General features: G+C 37.1%; 1 protein-coding gene across 1 annotated transcript in view; it reads right to left on the bottom strand.

Annotated features, from left to right (window-relative positions):
• The window catches only part of si:dkey-237i9.1 (SEC14-like protein 1), a 155,301-nt gene that overhangs the window by 51,752 nt on the left and 81,226 nt on the right, over positions 1-22,323 (bottom strand). The window contains exons 12-18 of the mRNA XM_056459877.1: positions 12,928-13,016; positions 12,750-12,820; positions 11,172-11,343; positions 10,584-10,718; positions 10,267-10,401; positions 9,924-10,175; positions 8,608-8,786 (exon numbers count right to left, since the gene is read on the bottom strand). Coding sequence (XP_056315852.1) covers positions 8,608-8,786; positions 9,924-10,175; positions 10,267-10,401; positions 10,584-10,718; positions 11,172-11,343; positions 12,750-12,820; positions 12,928-13,016 — 1,033 coding nt within the window. The remainder of the gene's footprint in view (positions 1-8,607; positions 8,787-9,923; positions 10,176-10,266; positions 10,402-10,583; positions 10,719-11,171; positions 11,344-12,749; positions 12,821-12,927; positions 13,017-22,323) is intronic.

Genomic DNA, 22,323 nt, shown 5'->3' with positions numbered 1-22,323 from the left:
TGGGCCTGTCATCCAAGTTGGCGCATGCTCCGAGTGACGTCACTGTCACTGTCACCGGACGGTAGCTTGGCTGCGTTTGTTTGGAGTTTAGATTCGCAATTTACATTTTTATCACAAAATGCCTCCCTCATTCACTAAATATTTATCTCTCCTACTTGGGGTGAACAATCCCTTAACACACTCATACAAACAAATCTACTTTTAAACGTTCTGTCTCTCGAGCATCCGCCTGGTGTTTGTAGCTTTAGCCTGCTAGCCTGCTAGCACCTGCTTTAGCCTGCTAGCACCGCTGGTCAGCTAAAGCTACCAACCTCTTTTACTCACTTATTTTCTCACTTACTGGCTCGCTCTTCACCTTGTACAATGTCGCTTGCTTGTCTGTCCTTGAGTGCAGGAGAAGCATCGATAGAGGCGCTGGAGCTGGAAGCCAGTGGAGTCCGAGATTCGCTCGCTGGAGACGAAGCGAGAGGGCATCAGGGCTCTGCTCTTACCTGTACTCGCTCGTCTGAGGTAAGTGTTCGATACAACGACAATCCTCCTGCCCTCCTCAACCCAGTGTGCTTCTCTGTCCAGGCCCAGCGCACCGAGGACGCGGTTCACTCAGGCGTCGTTCACCCGCCGACACCGGCTCTTACCGGCCCCTGGGTGCAGCCGCGTAAGGTGCTTACCAGGTCCCGGGGCAGAACGTCTCCTCCTCCGGTGTTTCGAGATCCCCACGGAGACCGCATTCGCCCCTCTCAGCGAGACGGGGTCGCAATGTGGCCATCATTGGCGACTCAATCGTGCGCCACGTCCGCTCCGCTTCCTCCAAAGGTAACAAAGTATGCACTTTCTGCTTCCCTGGTGCCCGAGTTAAGAATATTTCTGCACAGATACCTACTATCCTGAGCGCTGCCGAGAGCCTTGGTGCCATTGTCCTCCACGCAGGGGACGAACGACACCGCGGCTCCGGCAGACGGAGATCCTGAAGAAGGACTTTAGGAGTCCTGATCGAGACGGTTCGACGCACCTCGCCTGCCACGCAGATCATCGTTCTGGACCGCTTCCTACCTACCGTCGAGGAAATGAAAGGTTCAGTAGACTTTTTGCTCTGAATGAATGGCTATTAACATGGTGTGAAGAACAGAAATTGCTCTTTGCCAATAACTGGAATCTTTCTGGGAGCGTCCTAGGCTTTTTCCGCGCTGACGGGCTGCACCCCAGTCGAGCTGGAGCTGAAACTCCTGTCGCACAACATCTCCAGAATACTTCGCTCTCTCTGACTAGTAAGTAAAAAACTCACAAAATTCACAATTTTAGCCATACAGAGTCCTATTTGTCCACATAAATAACAGTAATGCATACCTTGCTACCCCATAGAGACTGTGTCTGTTCCGCACTATTAGATCAAGAAACAAACGTACTGTGTGCTCCAGAAATAATCTATTAAGAATTAACCAGAAGAACCACTAAAAAGTGAAAATACAAATTTCATGAAGCTTGGTCTCCTAAACATCAGGTCACTAGCACCTAAAGCACTTATCATAAATGAAATAATAACAGATAACATCTTAATGCACTCTGTCTCACTGAAACCTGGCTGAAACAAAATGACTATATTAGTTTAAATGAAGCAACTCCTCCAGGATTCTTATATAAACATGAGGCTCGTCAAACTGGTCGTGGTGGTGGAGTCGCGTCAATCTTTAGTGATATTCTTAATGTTAATCAGAGAAACTGACTTATGTTTAGCTCCTTTGAAGTATTAGCGCTTAATGTTGTCCTTCCAAACACTATGCAAAAACCTATGTTATCTCTCGCTCTAATCACCATATATAGACCCCCAGGACCCTATGTCAATTTTTCTAAAGAGTTTTCTGATTTTATCTCTGACTTACTCACTAGATCTAATTCTGTTCTTATGGAATTGAGGTCATTGATGTAGACATTATACCACAAAGTGATGATCTTACAGACCACTACCTCTAACTATATAAGCTGTGTTTACCTGAAATTAGCAGATCTGCTCCAATATATCGCCCTAGTAGAACTATTGTTCCATCACCAAAGATGAATTTATAAATAACTTACCTGATCTTTCTCTACTTCGAAATGCACCCGCAAACGCAAATGACCTTGATGTAGTAACCAGTAGTATGGATGCCATCTTTACTAGCACTCTAAATACCGTGGCACCCATCAAACTAAAAAAGGCTAGAGAGAATAAAACTACACCATGGTATAATAGTCATACCCGCACTCTCAAAACAGCAACCCGTGCCCTGGAACGTAAATGGAAAAAAACTAATTTAGAAGTCTTTAGAATTGCATACAAAGACAGTATGTCCAGCTATAGGAGGGCTTTAAAATCGCCAGGCTGAGCACCTCCGCAAACTGATAGAAAATAATCATAACAATCCTAGATTCTTATTTAACACCATTGCTAAATTAACAAATAATCGGTCATCTTTGGAACAAAATGTTCCCTGCAAATTAGTAGTGATGACTTCATGAATTTTTTCAGTGATAAAATAGAAGGCTTTAGACAGAAATAGGAGATATTAAACTTTCTGCACCGCCTTATACTTCAGATCCAGTAAACACGCCTCTGAATCTAAATAACCTACAGTGCTTTAAAATCATAGAACAGGAAGAGCTAGACAAAATTATAAATAGCTCTAAATCAGCTACATGTATATTGGACCCAATTCCAACAAAAGTTATTGAAAGAATTGCTACCTGTTATAGGAGAACCTCTTCTTAACATTATCAACTCTTCTTCATCTTTAGGCCATGTTCCAAATCCTTACAAGTTAGCTGTTATTAAACCTATTATTAAGAAACCACAACTGGACCGCAGCAACTTAGCTAATTAAAGCCTATTCAAATCTTCCATTTATATCTAAAATACTAGAAAAGTTGTTTCTGCTCAATTATGCTCCTTTCTGCAGACGAACAATGTTTTTGAAGTGTTTCAGTCAGGTTTCAGAGCTCATCACAGTACAGAAACTGCATTAGTGAAAATAACCAACAATTTACTCTTAGCTGCTGACCAAAGGGTGCATCTCGCTATTAGTTCTACTTGATCTTAGTGCGGCATTTGACACCATTGACCATGGTATCCTTATTAATCGCTTAAAGTCTACAGGTGTCCAGGGACAGGCCCCTACAATGGTTTAAGTCATACTTATCTGACCGTTACCAGTTTGTGAATATTAATGGACAGCCTTCACAAATCAGCCCAGTAAAATACGGGGTGCCTCAAGGATCAGTTTTAGGCCCTTTGCTGTTTACAATATACATGCTACCCCTGGGAGACATTATTAGAAGACATGGGATCAGCTTTTCACTGCTATGCAGATGATACTCAATTATATATTTCAACTAAACCTGACGAGACGTCTAAACTGTCCAAGCTAACTGAGTGTATTAAAGATGTTAAAAGACTGGATGACCAACAATTACCTTCTCTTAAACTCAGACAAAACAGAATTTTTACTTATTGGGCCTAAATTCTGTACACAGCAGATCCCACAACTCGACCTACAATTAGAGGGATACAAAGTTAGCGTTAGCTCTACTATAAAAGATCTCGGTGTCATATTAGACAGCAATTTAACTTTTAAAATATAACCCATGTCACAAAAACTGTCTTCTTTCATCTGAGAAATATCGCTAAGTTACAAAGTATGCTATCCATCTCAGATGCAGAAAAGCTAGGTCATGCTTTTATGACTTCTAGGCTGGATTACTGTAATGCTCTGTTTGCTGGCTGCCCAGCATCCTCCATTAACAACTTCAATTAGTACAAAATGCAGCTGCCAGAGTTCTTACCAGGTCTAGAAAATTTGATCACATCAACCCAATTTTATCCTCCTTACACTGGCTGCCTGTTTAAGTTTCGTATTGAATTTAAAATATTGCTTCTTACATATAAAGATTTAAATAATTTAGCTCCTGTTTATCTAACCAATCTTCTGTCTCGCTACAATCCAACTCGCTCTTTAAGGTCTCAAAACTTAGGGCTTCTGGTAGTACCTAGAATAGACAAAGTCGAGTAAAGGAGGTCGAGCCTTCTCATTTATAGCTCCTAAACTCTGGAATAGCCTTCCTGATAACGTCCGAGGCTCGACACACACTCTCCCAATTCAAAACTAGATTAAAGACCTATCTGTTCAGTAAAGCATACACTAGTGCACCACTTAGGGGGCTTTCCACACAGGTTATGCATCTTGTTGATATACACTGTGAACATCAGCTACGCTAATTATTTCTTTATTCGCCATTTCACCTGGGGATACTCTTCCCGAGGCCCTCAGACTATGAAGAGTCACTGATTCGATCCAAGACCAACGACGAGATGATCCCAAGGTTCCATATCCTGGACCAGGCCGAATCCATGAGCAGCTACTGTGATGGGTCATGGAAGAGTGGAGAACATGAGACTGATTCCTGTGACGCTCCAGAGACAGACGAGTCTTCGCTGAGGCCAGCTTCCAGCCTCCGCCACTGAGACTGCAGCTCTGCACAAGACGTTTGGCCAGCAGAGAAATTAAAATGATCGTGCCCAACTGAGCCTGATTTCTCTCAAGGTTTTTTTTTTCACTTCCACCATTAGTGAAGTTTTTTTCCCTCTCCGCTGTCGCCACTGGCTTGGATGGTTCGGGATCGGTAGAGCTGCGCATCGTTGGATTTGCCCTTCAATATTTGGACTCTCAGTAGTGATTATTAAACCACACTGAACTGAACTTAAACACTACAAACTGAAACTACACTGTTCCTATTTACTGTGACCTTTTTTGTGAAGCTGCTTTGACACATCTACATTGTATAGCGCTATACAAATAAAGGTGAATTGAATTGAATCCAGAGGTAAGTCTCAACTTGTCTCTAATTAAACAATGGGTCTTGTGGCCAGCTATGGCTCGTGACATAAAGGTTTGCGCTGTTTCTAAGATTTCCAATCGTCCTCCCGCTTGGCTTCTTCAGTCGCTGTTTCGTGCCTTCTAGACCCTGGTCCCATATTGCACTAGATTTCGTCACGGGCCTCCCGCCTTCCAATGGGAATAAGGTGATTCTGACCGTAGTGGACCAGTTTTCAAAAGCCACTCACTTTATCCCTCTGCCCAAATTACCATCAGCCAGAGAGACAGCGGCTGCTGTCATTGATCATGTCTTTCGCATCCATGGCCTCCCGACAGATGTGGTTTCTGACAGGGGGCCTCAGTTCATCTCTAAAATTTGGATAGAGTTTTGTTATTTATTGGGGGCAACTGTTAGTCTTTCTTGTGGTGTCCACCCTCAGAATAATCGTCAAAACAGAGATCTTGAACGTATGTTACGATGTTTAGTGAATCCATCTCTCAGAATCCATCGTCCTGGAGCAATAACTCTCATGGGTTGAGTACGCACATAACTCATTACCAGTGTCTGCCACGGGTCTCTCTCCATTTAAATGTAGTTTAGGGTACCAGCCACCTGCCTTTCCCAGTTTGGAATCTGAAGTCGCGTTTCCCTCCGTCCACGCCTTTGTCCAGAGGTGTCGACGCACTTAGAACAGGGCCAGACAGACCCTTTTTCAAATAGGTTCGCACACCACGGCTAAAGCCGATCACCACTGGTCAAAGCCTCCCATTTTACATCATCGGTCAAAAAGTGTGGCTTTCGTCTAGAAATATTACTCTCCGCACCATATGTAATAAACTTGCACCCAAATTTATTGGCCTGTTTACTGTCATCAAAATCATTAGTCCGGTGGCAATCTGCCTCACGCTTTCTCCAGCGTACAGGAGAATTCATCCATTCATAAACTGAAGTCTGTTTTTCATACGCTTTCACTGGCTTTATATTCAGTCGGTGGTTACTGATGGTTATCAGTCCGTTGTTTGTTCTTGTTCCTGTCTGTTTGCCTCTCAGGATTCTCCGCTCTCTGTTCATCTGATGATGACTTCGTTTGGCCAGTTGGCACACTATGTTTTTGGACTTTGCTGTTTTTGTTGTCTATGGCTTCCAGTCATTTTGTTGTCCTTTGATACATATATTTTTTGTTCATGAAATAAATATTACTCACTTTTGGATCCTCTCTGTCTAGTGTCATGACAGCTATATTCTATCTCTAAGCAAGGCTACTCTGCTTTACAAAACAAATTACTTTATATATATTGAAAACACGCATTATTTTACACAACTTCGAACATACATTTAACACATTTGTGATCATTATTTTACCAATGATGCAGCATGGGGAGATTTCTGAGTTTGCAGTAACTGAAATGCCAACACAAAAGCACTGGTCTGCAAAAAGCACTTTTTCTAGCATGTATCTGGTCTGCAAGTGTCGCACGCCTCTTTCTCTGGCCCTGCGCCAAAGCAGTTTGATTTTTAGCATCTGATAATGCGATGAACTTGAAGTTAACATTCTACGCACAGCGATGTGATTGTACGCTTCAGGGAACAGCGTGTGCTGATCCCATTAGTGTAATCATTCACGTCAAAGGGTTAAAATTGTTTTATTTTTTTATTTTTTCTTTCATTATTCAGTATTCTCTACGTAACTCTAGAGGGAAGTCTGCGTACCACTAGTCATATGCGTACCACAGTTTGAGAACCACTGCTATAAGCTATTGTATATACTCATTGTAGCACAGCCTACTTTATTTTTATAATGGCAATTATTGATAACTAAAATATTAAAGATATAGATTAATAAAATAAATATTCAGCTAAAGAGACACTTGTATTTCATATTTCACAATGCATTTAATCTGATAGCCTAATCTTTATAGCCTCATTAAACACATACTGTCAAAACCCACATTGTATTTTTCATATTGTATGAAAAGGAAAAAAGGCATGTTAATTATTAGCCTAGGTTACACGTGACAGCCAATGTTCTCTCTATCAGGCTAACGAGGTGAATGAAAAAGGCATCTTCAGTGTTTTTCAAAACTGTTTCCAGGGACAAAACGGAAGGCTTTCATTTTTTATTTGTGAATGAAAGCCTAGTTACTATTTCTAATGTTTACACACTGTGAAATAGGCTAATCCAACCTTTTATTTTAAGAAAGAACACACTAAACGAATTTTAGTGAAATGTTTTCATTCTGAGCTACATAACATTTTAGAAAATATTGCAAATCAAGCTGTCGGTATCTCCTCGCAGTTGAAATTGGTCATTATTAGAAAAAAAAAACAAAACAAAAAACAAATATCAGCGCGCAGTAGGATAGTGGATCAGCTGACAGCGCACGCACAGTTACAATACCGAGAGAAAAGGTAAGTAATAGATTATTTAATCTAAACGACTCAGAATAACTTTGGCTATATACTCGGAGAGGATGAAATGACACCTAAACTGGCTGCAAAATATAAGTGGGCTACACCATTAGTAATGGTTAATCAACACATTTACCTTATTAAAAAAATATATACTCGTTTTAATCTTGCTATTATGATCATTTTTAGAGTTATTATGCTTTTATTAACTTTTCTGTCATTTATTTCTCATTTGCTGATTATTTTATTAATTTGAAGATGTTAATATTACATAGGCTATTTTATATGCATATCTAAAATGCTTTGAACTTGAAAGAGAGAAGCAGATTTTACTTGTCAGTGGGTGCACATAGCTCCTGAATAGCATAAAAGCATTTCTTTTTTATTTCAGTCTTTTTTATTTTTATTTTACTTTAACCCACTGAAAAGGGTCATAATACATACAATTATTATTAAAATGAAATTATGTTTTGTTTGTCGCATATAGTTAACTATTTATGTGATGTGGGTAAGTTTATTCAAAACCTGCGGCAAGCACTGTAACTGATACAGTTTTTTCCAAATGTGGTGTAATAAATACATAAAAATTTTTGTTACCTGTTGTTCACAATAAATAATAATAATAATAATAATAATAATAATAATAATAATAAAAAACAGTTTTTTTGTGACATCCACATCTATCATTAAAAATGCCGGTTGATGTTTTAAATAATAATTCATTCATTTTAGGCCTATATAAACTATTTAACGTCTATGCAAATTAATGCAATACTGTATGTAAAAACTAAAATATCATATCTTATAATAGCCTATAGCCTATAAAAAAAGGTCAATATTGCCTTGTTTCTCATCTCGCGCACGCGCATTGAACCACAAGTGACAGAGACAGAAGAAATGAATTAAAATAATATAGGCTGGCGTATAGTCGCAAACTGCAGTCATACCTAAAAACATGTTCTTACTCCTTTAGAGCGGTGGCAGTACAAGGCGCGGCAGTAATGCTCAATTTAAAGTGTCACCCACTGTACCTGCATTTAAGTGGGTATAAAACATGAACATAATACGATAGAATAAAATGCTTTTTTTTGTTTGAAAGTAGAGGGTTGATTTGTTGACTATATAATAAAGTCATATATTCGAGGGCTGTAAAATGTAGATGCATAAAAAATGCTGACATAGGCTGGCAACTTAAATAAAAAACACTGGCAGGGAAAACGTTAATATAATAAAGCTGATAAAATACGTATACACAACAAAAAGGTAGCAAAGTAATTTAATATAATTGGATAAATGACTATGATGCAGCAATGAAATTATTACAACACTCAATTTAATGCTCAAATTGTTTACCTGAAGTCTTCAGAGCCAAGAACCTCAGTGTAGTACATAACTTTACACTTGTGAGAGGAAACCTGCAGAGTAGCCAGAACGTCATCCACTCGAGATAGGTTTGTCGCAGCACATGCTGGCATTGAGTGGAACTTCCACTGCAAAATATAGAAACCTGGCCATCGCGTCACATGTGAACCCTAAAGGATGTGTACACATATTGGCAGTGAAAGCAAAAACAGGAAGAAAAAAATTAGATAATCTAAATTATCTTGTAACTGTCTGGTAATTACAATATATATATATACACACACATACATACATACATATCACAATATATATATTTCGCTTTGACTTTTTAAAGGGGAAAAATTTCAAACAGCTTTAAAGGACTCTTGAAATGCTCTCAGCCACCCAGCGATCTTAGGTAAGAATCAACAGGAATAGCAATATGCATTTAGGTAGATAAACAACATAATGCTTCTTATGCCACAAGGTGTCACAAGCTGTTTCCATCCAAAAATTCGAATAATATTTATGCTCAAAACTGGGATATTGTAAAAGAAAATGCAAGTAATGCAGCATTTGAATCTAATCAGTAAACGGGAACAAAATCGTCACTTCCTGCTGAACTGGCATCAAAGATCAAAAAGAAAAAAGAATAGAAGAAGCTGCGCGAGTCTTTTTCTTATATAATAATTGTCTTGCACTTTAGAAGACAATGCTGACACTTTGTTGAAAGTGTATGGGTGGGCACCACCAGCCACTTTGAAAAAATAAATTCTGACATATAATGTACATTTTCACCAGTTCATGCATGTGAGCAAATTTTCATGAGTTTAAGAATGTTTGGGCCTAAAATGTGATCAAATTTGGATGATAATAATAATAATAATAGTAGGTAGTGCTGTCGCCCCACAGCAAGAAGGCTGCTGGGTCGCTGGTTCGAGCCTCAGGCTCAGTTGGTGTTTCTGTGTTGAGTTTGCATGTTCTCCCTGCGTTCGCGTGGGTTTCCTCCAGGTGCTCCGGTTTCCCCCACAGTCCAAAGACATGCGGTACAGGTGAATTGGGTAGGCTAAATTGTCCGTAGTGTATGTATGTGTGTGAATAAGTGTGTATGTGTTTCCCAGTGATGGGTTGCAGCTGGAAGGGTATCTGCTGCATAAAACAAGTGCTGGAAAAGTTGGCGGTTCATTCCGCTGTGGCGACCACAGATTAATAAAGAGACTAAGCCGAAAAGAAAATGAATGAATGAATACTACTAATAATAATAATAACCTCCACTATAATTATTATTCATGGAAAATTAAACTGGATACTGCTTGTTACTGACATACCTGTACACTTTCTCCCTCTTTGCAGGTGAGGGATGACTCCACCATGCTGTAGTCCTGACCCAGCAACCAGGTTTTCTCTATAAGCTGCACATTGTTGCCTGCAGGAGAGGTGATGCCATGGGTAGCCAGCGGATCTTTCCTTGCTGGCTGAGGAGCTTGTTTAGAGTGGTAAATATTGAAGACCACATCACCTTTACATACATCAAAGTCCCAAGTGATAACCGAGGTGGCATCGATGATCTCAATTAGTTGCTAAAGTAGAAAATATATATAAAAAAAACATACATAATAATAACTAAAACTGTAGCTTCATTTTACATTATATGCATTGCAGAAGTCTGACCTCATGTGGTGCTCCTTTGAAGATGCTGGCACTTTGGTAAATGGTCTCTGTCCACAGCCTAATCTCATCATTTTCCAATTCCTCTGCAGTTCTATACAGTGATTTGGGCACCAAGCCACCCTCTGGCACTTCGCACTGCACCCATTTAGAAATTGTATTACTTTACTTCAATACCCCCTATACACTAAATTCAATACCCCCATAAATACAACAAAACAAAAATAATACAATACTAAGGATAATGTAATAACCAATTTTAAACGAATACATCCAAATTTCAGAAGTAAAATTAATTATAAAAAGAATATCATACATACCATACACTCTCCTCCAAGAAAATCAGGGATGACCTCTTTATCAATGTAATCCACAAGACCGCCAGACCCCTGATAGTCATTTCCTGCATAAATCAGAAACTTCTTTCGTGTATTCTCATCAATGAAAGGGCTCACCTTTAAACACAGATAAAAACAGAGCACATTTAGTGTAGAGCTAATATGCTTTCTTTGAGTTGAGCTAGAGAGGTCCTGGGAATATTTATTGTGCTGTCAGTAAGACATGCTTCTGTTGTTCTGGTTTATTTGTTTGTTTTATTAAATTGTATGTCTAAACTGATCACTTTTTTCTAATTAAAAATAAATAAATAAAATTTAGTTTTTTTTACTAAATATGTAATATACTTGGCCAAAATCTGTGCTGTAAGTTAATATTGATTCAATAGACTGTAATACTAAACTAAATTGCAAACTGCTTACTCTCTTACTCCACTTTTTTTTTCTCCATATCTCAAACTTTAAATGCATAATGTATAACCCTTAATAGGTATGGTTTAAATAGTTCTGCCCTTTTAAGATTACATTTTATGTTCCGTCCCTTTCTAGTTTCAAGAAAAATACACCCCTTACCAAGGTCCACAGAACAGGAAAAACTCTGGGAGCTCTGAGGATAAGAAGGCGGCCTAGAGTCTCAGGATAATTGGCCTCCACCACCTCAATAATCCTTAGCAGAGCTTTGACTGCAGGACGCCAGAGATGCCTCATATTGAGCCCCTCAAGATCGACAAGACATGTCCAACAACTACAGGATCAGAAAATACAAATGAAGTTCAATGCAAAGGGGGACACTGACTTTTACAGTGTTAGATTATCAAAGCCTACAAAAAATACATCTGGGTTAATGATGTCATAAACCCTTTGGTTTACGCCACAGGAAATGCACAATAGTAACATTAGTTATAGAAAATGGTAAAGTGCTGTCTTGTTCTGTTTCTGGTCTTCCAATGGACATGACAAAGAGAAAATGGTTAAAATTTATTTTTAATTATGTTTCAGAGAATTATATATATATATATATATATAAAAAAAAAGATATAGCTTTCCGTGCAAGGCATTGTACAAAGGATAGATTCCAGAATCTTTCCCAGTTCAGTGCTGGATTCAGTCAAAAACCTCTTAAATGAAGAGCAGTTGCAACAATAAAACCACAACCTCTAAGTATTTTTATTTGTTAAAATTGATATCTTCCATGCATTGTTCCTGGCATTAATTGTATGTTGTATCAAGGGCATAAGGATGTAAACATCGGGAAATGCTGTTTGACACTCTTAACAATTTAGCTACAAAAACACCCACAATTTTTAATAGCGCTATGTCTCTCGATGCGACCACTTTTCCTGTGTTCTACATTTAAATTAATGATTTTGCAAATGATATGTGAAACACTTACATTACAAGAAATGTAAATGTCTTGTGTGGATGCTACTGCACTACTTAAAATAATAGCTTCGCTACACAAAAGCCATTTGATTTAGAAAGTAGTGACACTACCACCACGTCACTGAGAAATGTAGTTAAGCTAGTAATTACTGCCCAACACTGTGTGGTGGCAATGCTTCTAATGTAGAAAAGAGAGATCTCCGGTGCACAGAACTGGACAATAGGTGGTTGGCGCTGATAAGCAGTACTACACGCAGTGTGTTTTGGCACCCCTCATATGGGAGTCCAGGGCCGTAACACCCATCGTCACTAGCTTAAAAGATTTCCAGCATCAACAGCGTCGTGGTCATTTCCTGGCACAGGCTTGACCCAAACATAATTCGGATTCCTTGGCCACAGCGACACTTTCTCATTTTAGCCGACAAAATAGGCAAGCGACTATCTTGTTCTGTACCTAACCTCTAGTAACCATAGTAACGGGTGCACACGCTTTCGTGCTTTCTGCTATCACATGGAGCGTGAGGTGCAGTCAGCGTTACGCTGCATGAATTTTTAATTAGCTTACATTTGTAACAGTTAATTTTGTTACGGTATAAATTTAATCCAAGGAAAGGTAAAATAAATTAATAAAATAAGACCTTTGTAACGATTCAAGGCTTTTAAGGCCTTAATTTGAGATTATCAAATTTAAGACTTTTTCAATGCTTTTAAGTAAGAGGGTACTCTGTTTATAGGTAAGGAAAGAAAATCTGACAGTCCTGTAAATACCTAATTGGCCGACCAAACACTTTGGTGTTCTCTTCACAGCGTCTCAGACCCTCTTCATTGATAGACAGCACCTAAACATTCATACATGATGCTAGACTCGTCACTCTTCATTTACTTCCATATAAATGAAAAACACTAAAAAGCATGTTAAAAAATTGAGGGTTAATGAATCTCTAACATGTCTGAGCAGGGATTCTTCTCCAAGTGCTCGAACCAGTCCTTTGGTGTCCATATGTCCCAGGCGTAGGATATACAAAGGCCGGCCATCTGCAGCAGTACACAAAAAGAAAAATGTTTACATATGTGGAAACACAATATAATCGCACATCTTATTAGTCAACACACCAGGACAGGCTTTGTTAAAAAAAAAATGTAATCAAATTATACTTACAATTAAATAATATTAACAAAAACAAACAAGCTATGTCTTCTTAGAGATAAATGCATAACCTATCAGCTTTAAATTGGAAACGTTTTAAAATAATGGTCTATTAGTTAGTTAGGTAATGTATATAACAGGGCTGCTCAACCATGTTCCTGGAGATCTACCTTCCTGCAGATTTCAGTTGCAACCCATAACAAACACACCTGCTTGTAAATATCAAGTGCTGTTCAGGTCCTACTTAATTGTTTCACTTGTGTTTGGTCAGGGTTGAAGCTGAACTCTGTAGTAGGCCTGGGACGATAACCGTTTTCATGGTACACCGCGTTTTGGAAAAGTCAAGGTTTTAAAACCGTCAACATTTTCTGCAATACCGTTCCTAAGGTATGTGCACTATTTTTTATTTACGTTTTGTCAAAAGTATCTTCAGCAGAAAATATATCTAAAAAAATCTGTTTTTGAAACAAATGAAGACAGCATAAGTCAATAATTAATTTAGCCTGACATGTTTACCGCTCCAAAATTTTTGAAATGTTTCTCAAACTAAAATATATTGAGTTCAAAAGGGAAAAAAAGTTTTTGTTTTTAACACAGACATTTAAAAAGAATATATTTTAGAGCAGTAATCATAATACCGTGATACCATGAAACCGTGATATTTTTATCCAAGGTTATCATATTGTCAGAATCTTATATAGGCCCATGCCTACTCTGTAGGTAGGAAGATCTCCAGGAACAGGGTTGAGTACCCCTGGTATACAACAATATTTGCAAACACCTTACAGTATTTATTAATCTTTGTAAATGTTAATGAATATAAAAATGTTCATTGTAAGTTCATGTTTACTATTTAATAATGAATAAGTAACTTTGATTAATACATGTTGTACAATACTGTTTATACTTAGTTCATGTTAGTAAATATATTAATTAAAGTACCTTTGAAAAAAAAGTGTTACAAAATTGTATATTTATTACATATGTTGACAGACAGCAGAAGGCATGTAATGTGATACATAATGAATGTGTAATGTCTATTTACAACAAGAGTCACTTTCGTAAACCAGCACATAACTGATGGACTTGCACAAAGTATTGTGTATTACTGGGTTTTAACATTGAAAATGAAATTATATGTACATTATATATTTTGTTGACAGTTGATTGCCTGTTTTGTGATTGATGCATAGCTGATGAATTCTTCTACCTTGTCTTCAGGCTGCCTGACTAAAATTACTAAGAAATGACTATACGAAAAAAATTGTAATCTGCCATTGTTAACATGTAATCTGTCTTGTCCCATAGAGGGTCTGCTTACGTGCTTTACCCTTGTGCATGAAGGTGTAAGGTTAAAATAATCATGATGCTGCAGAAAGTGTTGTTAAGAACGCATCTGAAACTATACTTTCCTCTGGAGAATCATCAGCAATCAATGATTGGCTCTTTAACAAGGAAGGGCTTGCACTTTCAACATTCCCAAAGCTTGTAACACGTCTTGTGTATTCTATAGTCTTGTTCTATATATGAATCAGAATCAGAAATAGCTTTATTGCCAGCTATGTTCACATATACGAGGAATTTGTTTTTGTGACAGAGCTTCTACTGTGTAACAGATATACAAAGAGAGGACAAAAAAAACAGATAAAAATTAAAAGAAAAAAATAGAAGTAATGAATGCAAATACTAAAATTGACAAGTGTATGTACAGGGGTGTGGACTCGAGTCACGTGACTTGGACTTGCGCCTGTTGACTTGTAAAGACTTGCTACTTCCCATAAAAAGCCCAAAGATAAAAAGTATGTCGACACGAACCACTCTATTTCTGTTTATGTGTGTGTGTGCGCGCGTGTGTGTGACAGAGAGCATGCGCGCATTCGTCACGACATCCAATCAAAGCACCATAGATTGTTTTAATTTGGAGGAGAGGCCAAGATGGCGTCATAGCAAGTCACTTTTGCTGTAGCTCTTAAATTTTGCTCGGACCCGGGAATAAATTCATGTTCAGGAACTAACTCAAAGATATTACAAAAGTTATGAGCTAAACAGCTATCGTTTTAGTTGTTTATTTTCTTTTTTAAGCTTCCTTGTATGCTGAGTTTGAAAGACAAGTGATTTTGACAGCTATTTGCTAACTTAAAGAGCCCATATTATGGGTTTTTGAAAATGCCCTTCCATGTAGTGTGTAACACAGCTCTAAGTGAAGTGAAATATCTAGCTAAGGCTTAAATCTGTAAGTGTACAGTGTTTAAAATTATTGATTCATCTATAAAAGAGTCGACTCATAGTGCTTCAAACGAGTCGTCTTGATAACGAGTCATTAGGTGTTTCGCGATGACGCGGCTACGAAACACAAGCCTCGCCAGTAGTTACGTGCGCAAACCCGGGAGATTTAAAACCTACGGCCCCGCCCACTAACACAGAAAAAACACTAGACACACACACACAAACGCCGCCGGTCGAATGAAGTCACGCTGTGCTCAGATGGATAATATTGACAGTCTCTACCCAAAGATGAAACTGTGAAGAGTCAGTGGTTGAGGTTTATTCACTAGTAAGTAAGTAAGTAAGTAAGTGCGATTAAAATTGTTGCCTCATTTACTCTAGCTTGCAAATTATGTATTTATTGTGTTTTGTTACTTGTTAACCTGGTACAGTACACGCGGTTACTCTTTATATTCTCTTATCGCATGTAAGCCACGATGAAAATGCGACGCGTGCCGCTTTAATAAATGTTTTTAAAATAAAATGTATTCTTTACATCCAATGTCTATACTAGGGGAATAGCGCCACGGCAACCCCTGTGTAAACTGCGGCCACCCCAATATGATTTGGCTATTGACATTATTAATTTAAATGTACTTATGTAAATTCACAATATTTCAATAAATAAATAAATAAATAGCATCCACTAAATTATTGTGGATTGATTGGTGTCACTGACGTAGCTGATTCAAATTTTCTGGGGGTGCCCCTGGTCTATCATTTGTGTCTTTAAATGTTTGAAACTGGAAATATCTCATCATTTAACACAGCCAAAAATGTTATGGTTTATTAGATAACAATTTTTTATATGCAAGTCATTCATTCATTTTCTTTTCGGCTTAGTCCCTTTATTAATCCCAGGTCGGAACGAACCGGCAACTTATCCAGCCCGTTTTTACGCGGCGGATGCCCTTCACCTATACTACATGTCTTTGGACTAGGGGGAGGATATACCCCTTGGGGGAAACCGGAGAACCCGGAGGAAACCCACACGAATGCGAGGAGAACATGCAAACTCCACACAGAAACACCAACTGACCCAGCCGAGGCTCGAACCAGCAACACTGCCACTAGACGGATTTGCATCTCAATCTCTTCAGCACACATGAGATTCAATTGACAAAATACCAATTTCACTCAATTTTACTTTGCAGCATATGAGTTGTTGGTCTACTGCTGCCTCATTGAGGTCATTTATGTAATTTTAATTAATCACAAGTTGATCACTGAAGACATTTAACATAGCACAACTAAACTTAAAGGGCACACAGGTTACCCCTTTTTTCATATTTAATATAAGTCTTTTGTGTCCCCAGAATGTGTCTGTAAAGTTTCAGCTCAAAACACCCATCAGATTATTTATTATAGCTGTTTGAAATGTCTATATTTTAACTGGAAAAAAGTTTTTGCTGTTTTTTTGTACTGGCTAGTCCTCCCCGTCCACTGTTCCCACGTGCCTGTCAGCAATCGCCAGCAAAAAGAGACAGTGCGTAAAGCTTTGCACTCGTTTTGCACGCATATGTGACATGATACTGGTAATATTCACTGCTGTATGGATATCTGTTATGTCAATGTACAAAATAAACCCGATTTAACGTCCACAAACCGCGATTGAAACGTCTTTCTTCATAATTGTTCTGACACGCGGCTGTGCTGATTAAGTGAATCTGAAGTGAATCGCTGTAATTCATTACACACATGCTCTGTTTTAAAACATTATAAACTTGTGAAACTCACTCTTGATCACGTTTGATGATGATTGATGATCCTAGCGAACTGAACACACCTTTTATTCCCGGCTGCTTTGCGCTCGTCCTCTATTGTTGATATGATTAAACACATGACTACCGGACATGTTAATGCACACAGCTGTCAATCAAGATTGGTGGGCGGGGGGACCGCACTCCTACGTAAAGTTGCGGTCGATCTGAAAACCGCTCCAATTTGTCTACCGTTTTTATGTTGTTTAATTTGAAAAAAAAAAAAAAAGAATTGGGTGTGTTTATTTCACCCCAATATGACAGTTTATACACTATACTTACACACATTTCTGTCCAAACAGCTTGAAAAGTAGATTTTTCACCATAGGTGCCCTTTAATAAATTAGACAGCAGTAGACCTGCAATTTCTGTGTGATGTGAGGCAAAATGGAATTTTTTCTTGTGCAATGTGGAGATGAGACGCACCACTGTTCAGCACTTTTTCAGAAATACATCTGTATTTTTATGTATCTGAGCAATGTTCTTTCATAAACAAAGTTTGTTTAATAAATACAGATCTTACAACCATACATAATCTGTATACATTTTATTTTTCTGTTAAAAAGACTCAAAAAAACTCGAAAGCCAAACTATAGGACTTTGGACTTGACTTGAGACTTGACTCGGGACTTGCCTGTCTTGACTTGGGACTTGACTCGGGACTTGAGGGTAATGAATTGAGACTTACCTGTGACTTGCTAAACAATGACTTTGTCCCACCTCTGACAGGTATATCGTCACCTTAGAATTATAAGGTTCTATCTTACATTTTTGGCAAAATTGAGTTATTCACATATTCTTATTAAATGACAACTTATTTACATTATATGAAGTTTAAGTTAAGTTGTTTACATTTTAAGACTTTTTATTTAAAAAACAAAAACAGTTATCTACAAAGTTGAACTCTAGCTTGGCTCTATAAGGTTCTTTCTGTGAGCCAATCAGCATTTTTAATGCACGCACAAGGACCAATCAGGATTAGCTTTCTTTGTCATTTCACCTGACTGCTCCATTGACAGCAGGAAACAACAGACAAAAATCACACAAAATCAGAGTCGACTAAATAATGCCGCACCACACAGCCTTGAGAAGTGTGTAAATGTGATGATTTAGAAGCATTTCTTGACATTGAGATTCATTCATTAATTTTCTTTCGGCTTTATTTAGTCCCTTTATTAATCTGGGGTTGCCACAGCGGAATGAACTGCCAACTTATCCAGCATATGGATAGCGGATGTCGTTCCAGCTGCAACCCATCACTGGGAAACGGCCATACATACTCAATCACACACATACGCTACGGCCAATTTTAGCTTATCCAATTCACCTGTGGTGCATGTTTTTGGAGTTGGGGGAAACCGGAGCACCCGGACGAAACCTACGTAAACATGGGGAGACCATGCAAACTCCACATAGTAATGCCACTGACCCAGCCAAGGCTCGAACCAGCGACCTTCTTGCAGTGAGGCGATCTTGCTACCCACTGTGCCACTGCGTTGCCGACATTGAGATGAAATGTTAAATTTTACATTGTTTTAAAAGAAATTAATATTTAAAAATGTATATATTAAATGTGAAAAATATTTAGTTGTTTACATATAGTCGGTGAAACACTTTTCAGTGTTTATTAAACTCATTTGGTCATCTTCTGTTTCTTTTAAAGTCTTTAAACTTAATATTAAGCCTTGAAAGGCAAATACTTTTTTATTTATGGGGCATATAATTCAATAAATAGAAGTCAATAATTTATATAAAGCATAATTTTTTTTTTTTTGAAACTTTTGAAGATTTTTTCAATATATTTTTTTTACAGAACATCCCCTTCCCCAACAATTTAACCCCTTACACATGAGATGATACATAAAATAAAAAACAATAATAAAATTATAATTAAAAAATAATAATAATAATAATAAAAAATTTAAATAGTAAAAAAATTTAAAAAAAAAATTAAGAATAAAGAAATAAATAAAAGGTATTGCCATCATAATTACTTTACGGGGGATACACTTGTACATCAAGTTACATTGTGTTGCATTGTAGTTACATCAAATTACAGTGACAATAGGTTAAGCAACTTCTACATATGCCTTAACACTCTTTACAACTTTTATAATGTTTTATTTGGAAGAACCTATACATATCTTTCGGTGAAATATTAAATTGTTATTGGAGTTGTGAGAATGATTTAATTTCTTTTCCAATGAATAACTGATTTATTGTTATAAGACCTTTATCTGCCCATATTTGAAATCCACCATCCCATACAGATGGGAGAAACTCAATGTTTCCTACTATAGGCATGGCCCTGGATATAGATTCTGGACCTCCGAACATTTTTTATTTTATTCCAAATTTTTTAAGTATGTTTTATCCATTGGTTATCTATTTTAATTTTTGGAGCCTGTTTTACATTTATGAAAGTTAGAGCGGACAATGAAGTCTCTTTTATTGTGCTTTGTTCTATTTCGACCCATCCTGATTCTTTATCATTTTTAATCCAAGCTACTATTGCGGTTAATTGAGCTGCCCAGTAGTAATATTTTAGATTTGGTAAGCCTAAACCTCCTTTATCCTTTGATAAAAGCAATGTTTTATATTTTATCCTAGCTTTCTTTTTCTGAATTATCCAAAAATGAATTTTCCAAATATTTTATCTAACAAATTAAATTCTGAGACAGGCACATTTACTGGGAGAGACTGGAACAAAAAAGAAGTCTGGGTAATATGTTTATTCTTATTACCTCAATTCTACCCAGTAGTGAGAGAGGAAGAAGCTCCCATCTATGAAAATCATTTTTTATTTGTTTTGTTAGATTTGTATAATTTGCCTCAAAAAGCTGACTAGGTTTGGGAGTAAGAATAATACCCAGGTTAGCTAAATCCTTTTTTTGACCAATGAAACAAAACCTGATCCTTCAGCCTGAGGAGGCCAAACCCCAGAAACCATCATTGCTTCAGATTTATTTTCATTGATTTTATATCCTGAGACTAGTCCATATTCATGCAAACACTGCATAAGTGGGGGAATGGAAGGGGTGGGTTTTCTATGTAGAACAATACATCGTCTGCAAACAATTTTAGAAACCGATCTCCCTTCATGTTCTATTCCTAGAATAGCTGTATTCTGACGTATAGCTTCTGCTAATGGTTCGATACTTAGGGCAAATAAAGCCCAAGACAGAGAGTCCCCTTGCCTAACTCCTCTTTCTACCCCAAAGAATTTGAAACACTGACCGTTCACCCTTATTCTTGATTTTGATTCTATATATAACATTTTGATCCATTCCACAATTTTTTTTTCCAAAACCCATTTCTATCAGTGTTTGTTCTAAAAATAGCCAATCAACTCTATCGAAAGCTTTCTCAGCTGCAAGACTGAGAAGCATTGCATTCTTTTTACTTTTTACTGCTATTGATTGTAAATTTAATGTCTTTCTTACATTATTGGTTCCATGTCGGTTTTGAATAAATCCAGTTTGATCTGGTTTTATTAAATTTTTTATACAATTTTGAATTCGTTTCGCCAATATAGATGTTAATATTTTATAATTTACACACAGAAGACTGATAGGACGATAACTATTACATTGCATAGGATCTTTACCTTTCTTATACAATACTGATATTATAGCATCTGACCATGATTTTGGTGAATCATGTGATTGTAACGCGTAGTTGTATACTTTGCATAATATTGGGGTAAGATCGTTCACAAAAACCTTATAATACTCTGCAGAAAACCCATCCACTCCTGGAGATTTATTGTTTTTTAATTTAATGATTGTTTCTTTAATTTCATCTTGTCATCCTGTTATGGGGTCTGTTAATCTATTTGCTTTTTCACTTGGTAGTTTTGTCAGATTAAGGGGTTTCAAAAATGTCAGAATTTTTTCTTTTTTAAATTCTTGGTCTTGGCGTTTATATAACTGTTGATAATATTCTGCAAAAATGTCTGCTATTGCTTTAGGTTGTATCTCAATTTGTTTTGTTACCGGGTGTTTAATTTTTGGAACGATACGGCTAGCTTGGTCTTTCCTGAGTTGAAAAGCCAATAATCTACTAGCTTTATTTCCCATTTCATAGTATTTTCTTTTTATATATCTAAGGGCTCATTCTGCCTTATGCGTTAGTATGCGATAGTGTATATATATATATGTTTAGATTTTATTATCATTATTATTAAAATTAATAAGTAATTTAATTCTCTAGCTGTAGTGTTCCTATTAGGCCTACATTTTGTGCAGAAATGTATTAATCCCAATGTCATTAAATTACCATTCTGCCTCAGTGTTCTATTTGTATGGAACGAAAATGTGAATAAAGTATTTAATATACAATGAATGTTTTTTTTTTTAAATAGTAGACCATTTTTCTTTTAATTTAGCTAAAATGTTATGAAACATGAGGCTTGAGAAGAGAAGAATGATTAACTAGTCAAAATGAGAATCTCGTTTTGGCCTCCCTATGCCCGTTACAACATCCATTATGAATGATTAGTACAAACAAATAAATAAAGATATCTACACAGGAATCATTGCAGAGAAATGAATCTCATTTTTTTATATTTACAGTCATATTTGAATAACGTTTGTACTTTATTTACAAATTAGCCCATATAGTCTACAGTGTGTGCGTGTTATTTACTATGTGTGTGACATAAAACATACTAATATACAAACATTTCAAACATTTCTGGCTGACAATTTAAAATGGGAGACAAAGCACCTTTTACCTTGCATATATATATATATATATATATATATATATATATATATATAATTATGTAAGTGTACCAAACTTTTAAAGTTTTCCAAAAGTGCAGTAATAGGAAATAAAATATTGCATAAAATTAGGAATTGTACTATTATATAAAAATACACGATTTTAAAAAGAAGAGTAGGTGCAGGGTTTATGAACCAAGTGGAGGTTTTTTGGCATATAGTTTTCTTCCTCCATCCCTGTTGGGAGCAAGCTGCAAGGACCTGGTGATACACTTCTTTATCGGTGGAACTTGATGTGTGCATTTGTCCTTAGTTTTGTGAGAGCGAGAGCGTTCACCCGTAGTCGGCTAAACTGCAAGTCACAAAAGTCGTTGCACATGTAAAAGTGCAATGATGCTTAAAGGAATTGTATTATTGAATGCATTCGTACATCTCTAATAAATTAT

Source organism: Danio aesculapii, chromosome 6 (genome assembly GCF_903798145.1).
Source record: "Danio aesculapii chromosome 6, fDanAes4.1, whole genome shotgun sequence".
In the NCBI taxonomy this organism is placed as follows: Eukaryota; Metazoa; Chordata; class Actinopteri; order Cypriniformes; family Danionidae; genus Danio; species Danio aesculapii.
The sequence above is the reverse complement of the archived record's forward strand: the minus strand, read 5'-3'. Positions and strand labels throughout refer to the sequence as shown.